Source organism: Choloepus didactylus, chromosome 19 (genome assembly GCF_015220235.1).
Source record: "Choloepus didactylus isolate mChoDid1 chromosome 19, mChoDid1.pri, whole genome shotgun sequence".
Lineage (NCBI taxonomy): Eukaryota > Metazoa > Chordata > Mammalia > Pilosa > Megalonychidae > Choloepus > Choloepus didactylus.
Genome location: NC_051325.1, coordinates 57,050,255 through 57,060,815, shown reverse-complemented (window position 1 = coordinate 57,060,815; position 10,561 = coordinate 57,050,255). Strand labels below are relative to the sequence as shown.

The window sequence follows — 10,561 nt, the reverse complement described above, 5'->3', positions numbered from 1 at the left end:
GTGGAATTACAAGCCAAAAATATAGTAGTACTGGCATTTATATTTACCCATGTTGTTGTTTATATTTCTCCATATTAGCAGAGATCTTTATTTCTTCAAGCAGCTTCGATCTATTGTCTAGTGTCCTTTCCTTTTAGCATGCAGAGCTCCCTCTAGCATTTCTTGTAGGGCTGGTCTACGCCCTCAGCTTTTGTTTATCTGGGAATGTCTTAATCTTTCCTCCATTTTTGAAAGACAGTTTTGCCAGACATAAAATTCTGGATTAGTAATTTTTACTTTTCAGCACTTTAAATATGTCATCTCACAGCCTTCTTGCCTCTACAGTTTCTGATGAGAAATTGGCACATAATTTTGTTGAGGCTTCCTTGTATGTAACACAATGCTTCTCTCTTACAGCTTTTAGAATTCACTCTTTATCTTTGGCATTCAACCGTTTGATTTTACTGTGTCTCAGTGTGGGTCTATTTGGGTTCCTCTTGTTAGAGTTCATTAAGAATCTTGGCTGTGTATATTCACATCTTTCATTAAATTTGGGGAGCTTTCAGCCATTCTTTTTGAATATCCTCTGCCCGTTTCTACCTTTCTTCTTCTGGGACTCCCACCATGCATATGTTGTCATGGTTGATGGTGTCCCACAGGTTCCTCAGCCTCTGTTCCCTTGTCTTCATACTTCTTTATTTTCCTCAGACTGCATGATTTCAATGGTCTTATCTTCAAGTCCACTGTTTCTTTCTTCTGCAAGCTCCAATCGGCTGTTCAACCCCTCTAGGGAATTTTTAACTTCTGATACTGTGGTCTTCAGCTCTGTTTGGCTCCTTTTCATAATTTCTATCTCTTTATTGATATTCTCTTTGTGTTCATCCATCATTTTCTGATGTCCTTTAGTTTTTTGTCCATATTTTCCTTTAGCTCTTTGAGCATATTTAGAACCACTTTTTTTAAAAGTCTTTGTCTGGTATGGCCTAGGTCTTGTCCTCCTTGTTGATGGTTTCTAATGCTTTAACCTTCTTTGCATATGCCATAGCTTCTTATTTTTTGTGCATTTTTTTAATCTTTTGTTTTAACCTGGATACTTTGATATTTTAATGTTTTATCTCTGGAATTTAGACTCAGAGGCAATTGTTCCTTAAGCTTGTATCCAACTGATGTTATGACAGAGATTTCCTTGGATGTCAGCAGAACAACAAGAAAAAAGAAAACATCTTTCCCAGATTGCAGATTGGACTGTGGAAGTGCTTTCCTTCAGAGCTTAACCAAAAATAGGTTTAGAGAACTGCCTGAAGCAAAGAGGCATGACGGCCCATGGTCTTCTCTGCACATGTCTTGTTCTGGGCATGCAGGGTATGTATGGTCAACTGATTTTTGACAATGGTGCAAAGGTAATTCAATGGAGAAAGGACAGTCTTTTCAACCAATGTCACTGGAATAGTTGGTCATCCACATTCAAAAAAGTCAACTTTGACCTATACCCCTCCCAATGTCCAAAACTTAACTCAAATTGGATCACAGATCTAAATGTAAAATCTAAAACTATAAAACTTCTAAAAGTTAGGAGAAAAATCTTTGTGGTCTTGTATTAGACCATTATCTTTTATACAGAACACAAAAAGCACAAATCGTAAAAGAAAAATTTGATAAATAGGACTTCAGGAAAATAAAAATCTTCTCTTTGAAGGGTCATTGATAAAATGAAAAGACAAGCCACAGGTAGGAGAAAATGCTTGCAGAGCACAAATCTAACGAAGGAATTGTATCCATAACATATACAGAACTCTGAAAACTCTGTAAGAAATCAAACAACTCATTTATAAAGTGAGCAAAAGATTTAAATAAACAACTACTGAAGAGATGTGGATGGCAAATTAGCACATAAAAGAAATTCAACATCATCAGTCAACAGGGAAATGTAAATTAAAACATGTTGAGATACCACTACATATCTATTGAAATGGCTTTAAAAAGAAAAAAAACACTGACAATTTTAAGTAGTAGCAAAGAAATGAAGCACTTAAAACTGTCATGCGATTTTGGTGATAATGCAAAATGGCTCAGGTCCTTTGGAATACAGTTTTTCAGTTTCTTATAAAGTTAAATACATACTATAAGACCTGGCAGCACTTGTTATTTATTCAGGACAAAATGAAGCTATATATCTGTATGAAACCTATATGCAAAATGTTTATGGTAGCTTTATTCATAATCTCCAAAAATTGGAAACAGCCCAAATATCCATCAGAAGGTAAATGGATAAACAATGTTTGTTTACATCCATTCAGTGGAATACCACTAATAAAAAGGAGCAAACTACTGCTGCATGCAATAACATGGATACATTGCAAAAACATTGTATTATGTAAAAGAAACCAGACACATAATGCCACATACTATATGACTCCATTCAAATGACATTCTAAAAAAGGCAAAAGTTCAGGAACAGAAAAAAGATAAGGATTTCTGTGAGCTGGGGGTATTGGAAGCAAATGGAAGAGGGAATTTTTAGAGATGATAAAATGTTCTTCATTATGATTATGGTGGTGGTTACATAATTATATGCATTTCTCAAAACTCTTAGAACTGTATACCTGCAAAGGGTAAATTTCATTGTAAATTCTACATCAATAGATCAGAAAAAAAATCCTTAGAATTCATGCTTCTTGTAAAAAATTAAAATATGTGGTTAAAAAGTAAAATGTCTACTGTTAACCACTTGTGTATGTGTGTGTGTGTTTCATTTGTTTTGCTACGGTTATACCACTGAACATTTGTCAACACAAATAGAACTATGCCCTTAAAAAGGATGAATTTTTCTGTATGCAAATCATGCTTCAATAAATCTGACTTTAAAAAAATTAAAAGAAGGCCCTAGTGAGAACAAAAGAAAACAGAAACTGCCTCAAACGATTCAGCAACTGGATGGAAAGTTTGCACTTCATTAAGAGCTGGGTAACCGCTTATGGCCGGAAAGTTAAAAATTTACGTGCCATCTTGCCACTGACAAAGCCAAAGAAAATCTGCAGAAAATTTTCTCGACATTGAAACGTATCATACAGCTTTTCAAGGAAAATATTTTTGGCCTAAATGTGTCATCCTTAGGCTGACACTAGTATTCCCGGAACAGAGACTGAATGGGAAAGTGGCAAAAGAGAAAGTTAGTAAAATAAGCCAACCTAGGATTTAAAAAAGAAAAGAAAGCTGCCTTAGGGTGTCAGAAAGGCTCCCAGGAAGAGATGATGCTTGAGTTTGTTTTGAAACGTAAGTAGAAGTTTATCTTTTAGGAATTGTTATTTGGTAGAGGTTCTTGGTCCACGATTTAAAGTTTATTCAACAAAATATTTATTGGGGACCCACCCTGACATTTGGGGGCGGTAATTGTCTGTGGTGGGCTCTGTCCTGAGAACAGTAGCTTGCTTGGCAGCAGCCCTGGCTTCTACCCACGAGATGCCAGTAGCAGCTCCTTCCTCCAGCTGTGATGTCCCCTGGGAAGCAAAATCAGCCTCCACCCCCAGAATACTGCTTTAGGGTATAGGGCACAAGTGGATGCGTACAAGAAAATTCCTGTCTGAGGAACTTGATCATCTCATTCAGAGAGGCCAAAGTAAATAGGATTTATTCTGAGCTAGTTCATTTTGCAGGTCATTTTCAGTGTGTGTATTCTAAAGAAGAAAGACCATGTGGCTTGGTGGTTAGGCCACCAGGCTCTGGAGACAGACTGCCAGGGCTTAAAATTCTAGATCCTAGGATTTAATATGTGATTTGGAGCATGTCACTTAACCTACATGGGCTCCAGTTTCCCTATTTGTAGAATATGAGACAGAAATGGGATCTTAAAGCAGGGCATTGTCAAAAGCATTAAATACCTAAAAATTGAAAAGCACAGACTCTGACACATGGTAGTAAGAACTCAATAAACGTTAGCTGTTGTTGTTAAACTTTCTCCCCATTTAAGACTAAAAGTGCCTTGGAAGTAGGTAGCAAGTTATAAATAGTATGCCTTAAATACAGCAGATACTTCGCAAATATTTGAGGGAGGGATGAAGGAAAGGAGGGAATGAATAAATAACAATATTGTCTGGTTATAAGCTACTCTCATCTGCAAAATAGGCCTATTAATACCTACTGAATAGATTGGTAGTGATAATGAAATGGGATAATCTTTGAAAAGCATTCAGCACAATGCTGAAAACTAATCAGTACGCAATAAATTATAGTTGTTGTTGATAGTGTTATTTTACCATCAGTTGTCAAGAGGTTATCAGTCCAAGAGATATTAAGTGGGTAAGTTTCTTCTGGAAAGGATTTTCAGATTCTGCAGTTTTCTGCAAAGACCTTATCTCTCAAAAATATGCCAGAGAAATTCCCCAAGGGCTGCCAAGACCCGCCAGCAAGCTGGGTTAGCTGTAACGTCATTAATTTAAGCTGAGAGGAAGGAAAAAGAGGTGGGACTGATGGCAACTGTTTTGGCAGGAAGTTACAACACCCACCCACTCCGGCCATCTGTCTGCTGAGGCTCTGGTTTCATTGAACACCATGGAGACGCAAGATCAGGAAAATGAAAAAGAAAAAAAAATTAAAATCTGGGTGCAAACACTCTGAAATTTGGGCTCTGTATGGAGAGCTGCCTCTCAATCTTTGAAAGGTCCCCAGATGCTGACCTTCCTTAGCTGCTGGCAGGGATGACAACAGGAATGCAAGGGGAAGGAGAAGGTGGGAGTGTCCATAGTGGAGAGGAAAAGGGAGGGAGGCTGGCGTCTTTGGGTGTTGTAATTTCTCCATATGGAGTCAAAAGTTCCATGTGTAGTTCCTTATTGGAGGGGTTAATACGACTGGTAAGGTTATCGCCTTGCTGCAAATCTTAGCTCTCAGTGGCTATGTGGCCTTGGGCCAGGAGTGACTCCTCTTGAAATCTCTCTTTTCTTACTTGTAAACTGGAGAGAACACCACACTTTCTTCATTCCATTGTTATTGCTGAATTATTTTATTTATTTATTTATTTATTTTTGGCTTTTATAAAGGGAAAACCTCTGTTAGCTGCGAAGGCACGTGGCTGGCGTCTGCGTGCTCCCAGGTTGCGTTTCAAAATGGTGTTCTCCAAAATGTCAGTGTCAGCTTTTTTTTTTTAAATTCATTTTTATTGAGATATATTCGCATACCATGCAGTCATACAAAGCGTACATTCAGTTGTTCACAGTACCATTATATAATTGTGCGTTCATCACCAAAATTAATTTTTGGACATTTTCATTACCACACACACAAAAATAATAAGAATAAAAATCAAAAGAACAGTCAAAGTGAAAAAGAACACTGGCTGCCTTTTTTTTATTTTTTTTTCCCCCATTTTTCTACTCATCCACCCATACACTGGTCAAAGGGGAGTGTGGTCCATATGGCTTTCCCAGTCACATTGTCACGCCACATAAGATACATTTTTATACAATCGTCTTCAAGATTCATGGGTTCTGGGTTGTAGTTCGATAGTTTCAGGTATTTACTGCTAGCTATTCCAATGCTCAATTATTTTAAAGCAAATCTTAGCCATCATGATGTTTCATCCCTGCAAACTTCAATACACATCTCTCAGCAGTATAGACATTTTGTTATGAAATTATAACACCATTGTCACCCCGAAAAAATTAACAATAATTTCATGGCATCATCTAATACTCAGTCCATATTTAAATTTCCCTCATTTGTCTTGAAACCATCTTCTGGCAATCAATGGGTTTATTCTGCTAAAAAATCCTATTTGACAAAATAACGACATTGGCAGCCTTATGTTGCTCTGTTAAAGTGAAAAGAAAATGAAAAAAAAATTGTGGCTTTATTCTTTGAAATCCAAAAACATGGATGCCTGTCCTCACCGACCTGCTAGCCCCTGGGGATCTTGGCAAGCCCTCTTTTAGTTGTTGTTGTTCGGCTCAGGTTGCTCCCTTTCTGGCACTACCTCCAGGATGGTGCAGCACTGCAGCAACCCATGGCCTGAGCAAAACAGGCCTGCAGATCTTTGGTGCACAGCAGTCTGTATGATCTAGGCAGCTAAATGTTTAACCTATTGTCTTTCTAAGCCTGTAAAGAATAAAAGGGTAAATTGACCTTAAAATGTAACTTTATGCAAGCAGGCAGGAAGTGAGAGGCTCTTAGTCTCACAGAAAGAGCAAAATGTAATTGTTCAAGTGTTATTCTAGTCCTTCCTGCACCACCCCCCAGGTCAGAATGACCTACTCCTGCATCTATGCTCCCCCCATCCTTAGGAAGGCCTTTGTCTTAGACCCTTATAAAAGGCTTTCTGCATTTTTTGCATTGCTCGGTTGTCTTCCCTGCGAATGCGATGCATACCCGGCCTGAGAGAGCCATCATGATCTCTCCATGACTTCTCACTCTGTAAGTAAGCCCTGAATAAAAGTTCATGTATCAAAAAATGCTCATTGTCTTTTTTGGCCTCTGGACTGGCATGGCCCTCTTGGGCTGCAACAAGCACTCTCCCCCAGGCGGGAGCTGTGGAACAGTAAAGGAAAGTTCACCATTGTGCATTTAGCATCTAGCAGAGCACCTGCCACTCATGTAAGCTGTTTGTAAAATTAATTTAGTCAACAAATATTTATTGAGCCCCTTAGTACTGCTGGGATTCAGCAGAAGACAAAACAAATAAGGCCTCTGAATCCATGTAGTTTACATTTTAGTGGAAGAAAATAATAAAACAGGAAACAAATACACGAATGGTAGATGGGGAAATACTCTGAAGAATAAAGTATTGTGTTGGGGTAGAAAGAGATGGGTGGAGTGCGGGGTTAATTTTAGATGGGGTGATCGGGGAAACCCATTCTGAGGTGGTATCCGAGCAGAACGTTGCCGCTTTTAGAGATGGGAGATTCTAGGCAACACAACTGTTGTGATGAAGCCTTGAGGCCTCAGCTAGGTTGGCAGGTCCAAGGAGCAGCAAGGAACCATTGCTTCAGCCACAGTTGCTGACGCAGAGAGAACAAGGGGGAGAGTGATAAGAGCTGAGGTCAGAAGGGTAGGCAAGGCAGATCATCGAGGGCAGGGTTTAACAAACCTTTTCTGGAAAGGGGCAGATAGGAAATATTTCAGGCTTTGTGGGCCACATGGTCTGTGTTACAATAACTCAACTCTGCAATTGTAGAGGAGAAATCAGCCATAGGAAATATGTAACCAAATAGGCGTGGCTGTGTTCCAATAAAACTTTATTTACAAAAGCAAATAGCGGGCCAGATTTGGCCCCTGGGCGGTAGTTTGCTGACCCTTGATCTAGGGCCCTGTAGACTCTGATAACAAGCTTGGGTTTTGTGAGACGTGCAGCCATTGGAAGATTTTGAACAAGGGAGCCATGTGATTAAATATGTCTTTTAAAGATCACCCTGGCTGTTTGTTTTTTGTTTTTTGCTTTTGTTTCTGTTTTCTATTTAATTGGGTTTATTGGCAGAATTCTCAAATAAACACGGTAACCGAAAATGTGCTGTTTTACTATAACAAGAAGCTTTTACCAAAGTTAAATTTCAGCTGATACTACAATCACATATAGTGTCTGGAAGCTTGGACAAAAGACTTAGGGAATTTAATTCAAATATATTAAAAGTGGTTGGCCTATAAATTGACATTTTAACTATCCACAAAATGTTAATTTTGGGCAATAAGTTTTAAGAAATTAAAAATCCTTAAAACTTCTACAGCCATAGAAAATCAGGCTGGATTTATTTTAGTTGTAGAGAAACAGTCAATGGAATTTTCAACTATCAAGTCTAAATTTTTCCCTAATGAACACAGTATGTATTTAATTCTTAAAGACACTATTTTAGAGCCAGTCAATAACCATAAATAAAAATATTATTTTTATCTTGATTTGTTTTAATCAATAATGTTATCTAGCCAACAACACAGGTAGCCTACATTATGTCAGATATGCAAAATTGATACAGAAATCATCTAAAAGTTTTGAAATACAACTGATGGCTTTCTGCATTTACAAACTAATGAACTTGGGGGGAAAGGGGACGAACAAAGGTACTTAAAGAAAACATCCATGTTAAAATCTACAATGAAAGGGAAAAACCACTAGATACTAGTTTTAAACACCCACATTATAATAATGTGACACAAATCTATCATTTTAAGTTATCTGCAATATTTTTATACATGCAATATAAATTACAAATATGTATAACAACATTGCAACACCATCTAAAAGAAAAGATACAGAAAATCTTTATAATAAAATCATTGCATTTAATGTCATTTTCTTGAACAAAAACCAAAATTATCAAATTGCTTAATGCTGTACCAAACATTAACAATACCTTTTCAAATTTGAGGAAGTGTATGCAAACACCATATTCTGACAACAGAAATAAGGAAATTAAAGCCCTACAGTTAGTCTGATTTAGATCAGGTAATCATGGAAGCAAAAAGATATTTAAGATTATTTATTTTATCACTATGCACACTGAAGAAAAGCAAAATAGCAGAATTCTTTTCCACCATAAAATTGTTTACACCTATTTATTTAGCTAGAAACACTAGCTTGAAGAGGTACTTGTATATTCCATTTGTAACTATTTCTCTAAAGCAATTAACTGTCTCATATTTGGAGTATCTTGAATAAAAATTGTCGCTTAAGTCTTTTTTGTTTTTTTTAAGTTTCAACCGTTAAGAGTTCAAAGTACTTTGGGAGAATCCTGGTGTCCTGGATGACCTGATGAATGCATTAAAATCAAGCAGCATGTTTGTAATCTGAAAATACTCTTAAATCCACACAAAAGTTGCTTGGGTTGTAGAGCTCAGATTTCCCCTACTGGCACTACAATATCTGATGATCATTTGTTATGAAAGTTTCACACCAATTTTGTTTTGTTCCTTCTTCGTTAGCCATCAGGCTTCCTTTTCCATTTTCTTTCTTTGTTGTTCCACTGCTCTCTTTTCTCTGTCTGCTGTTTTCTGCTGCCTCAGAACTTCTTCTGCTTGCCAGGCTGCATCTTCTTCTTCCTCCCACACATCGGTACTTTCTTGCCAGGTATCTAAGTCACCTAATTCAGGAGATTGATGAATAAAAGGCATATCTTGCATAGCTGCTAATATACTAGAGAACCCTGTGCTACCATCTGAGATGCCAAAATTTAATGGTTCTCTCTTCTTAGTAACAATTTTTTGAGTCTTCCTTATACTTGGTATCCTGTCCTTAAAATAGTCGGGTTCCAGCTGTCCCGAAGCATTTTGTTGTGTTGCCACATTCCCTTTCCTTCCTTCCATCTTTACACTCATGGGTACATCTCCATCCCATGAAGTCCACTCTTCAACATCTGCCTGCTTAGGAACTGGTGAATAATCAACTGTAGTTGGCAAAGTTATTTGGTCACTACTTAATTTCCGTCCTCTGTCAGATCTGCATATTAATCTCTTTAGGAATGAGAATACTGTTGCTGGGCAAGTACAAACTTCAAATACCAGGAACTGTGTGATGGCCAGGGTGGGAATCAAAACCCATTGCACAGATGAGAAAAACGACATAAGCATTTTCAGGTTATACAATCCAATGCCATGTGAAATACTCTAGTTGGATGGAGGGATGCCAGGTGGGGTCTGAGATTTGAATTTTGGAAAAATGTCTCTTGAGAGGTGAGGGGCCTGTAGAGGAAGGGCAATAAGAACCAGCAAATTTCTCTGCTGGAGGAGCCGTTGGGACCAGTTCTTCGTGCCAGTGCCTTTGTAGGTCCGTCCCCCCGTGGGTGAGCACGGCAGGGTCAGGGCCCCAGCCGTGGTTCCTTCACCCTGGCTGTTTTTCACATGCTTTAGAGGGGCCAGGACACGGTTAAGGAGGCTATGTTACTTTCTGGGCAAGAGATCATGGTGGCTTTAACTCGGTGGCAAGAAGCCACTGGAGCAGTGGTCATATTCAATATCTGCTAATGATCAAATATGGAGTGTTAGAGAAACACAGGACGGTTGTTACTAAAGGCATAATTGTCTTTCAACTTTGGGAAAGTCATAGAATAACTATAGAAGTGTTGCCAAGCAAGGGCTCACTGCCCAGCGTGCACAGAAGTCAATGCCATGATATCGGGATTTTGAGAAAAGAAAGAGCTTTAATGCCAAGTTGACTGGCATGGAGACAGGAGCCACTGCTCAAATCTGTCTCTCCAAGTCTAAAGAGTTTAGAGGTTTTGTGGGTGTCAAACAAGAGGAGGTAGAGTTGTAACTAAGCAGTGTAAAGTAACAATCACAATTACAGGTAGAGAAATGGAAATAACAAGTATTAAGTAACAACTACAATAACAAGTATAAATCACTAGTTATGATAAGAACCACAACATCATGTGAAGGAATGGAAATAAACTAAAGTAGCAACTATAATTACAGGTAAAGGAATGGAAATAAGCTAAAATTACAATAACAATAACAACTACAACATCATGTAAAGGAATGGGAATAAACTAAAATAGCAACTACAATTACAAGTAAAACTGCTGTAGTGGGTGGTTTCTGAAGGATTTCAGCAAAGGAACTGAAGAAACTGGAATTTGATTTGAGTGTTGAAAGATGAGAAGGGTCC

General features: G+C 38.1%; 1 protein-coding gene across 1 annotated transcript; it reads right to left on the bottom strand.

Annotated features, from left to right (window-relative positions):
• Positions 1-8,883: 8,883 nt before the first annotated feature.
• On the bottom strand, positions 8,884-9,519 carry LOC119515312 (receptor-binding cancer antigen expressed on SiSo cells-like). Its single transcript, XM_037811167.1, has one exon. The coding sequence runs from the start codon at positions 9,517-9,519 to the stop codon at positions 8,884-8,886; it is 636 nt and encodes a 211-aa protein (XP_037667095.1).
• Between the last annotated feature and the right edge of the window lie 1,042 nt (positions 9,520-10,561).

Bases quoted from the DNA above. Each gene is read 5' to 3' on its own strand.
- LOC119515312 (XM_037811167.1), bottom strand. From the start codon at position 9,519: ATGTCGTTTTTCTCATCTGTGCAATGGGTTTTGATTCCCACCCTGGCC.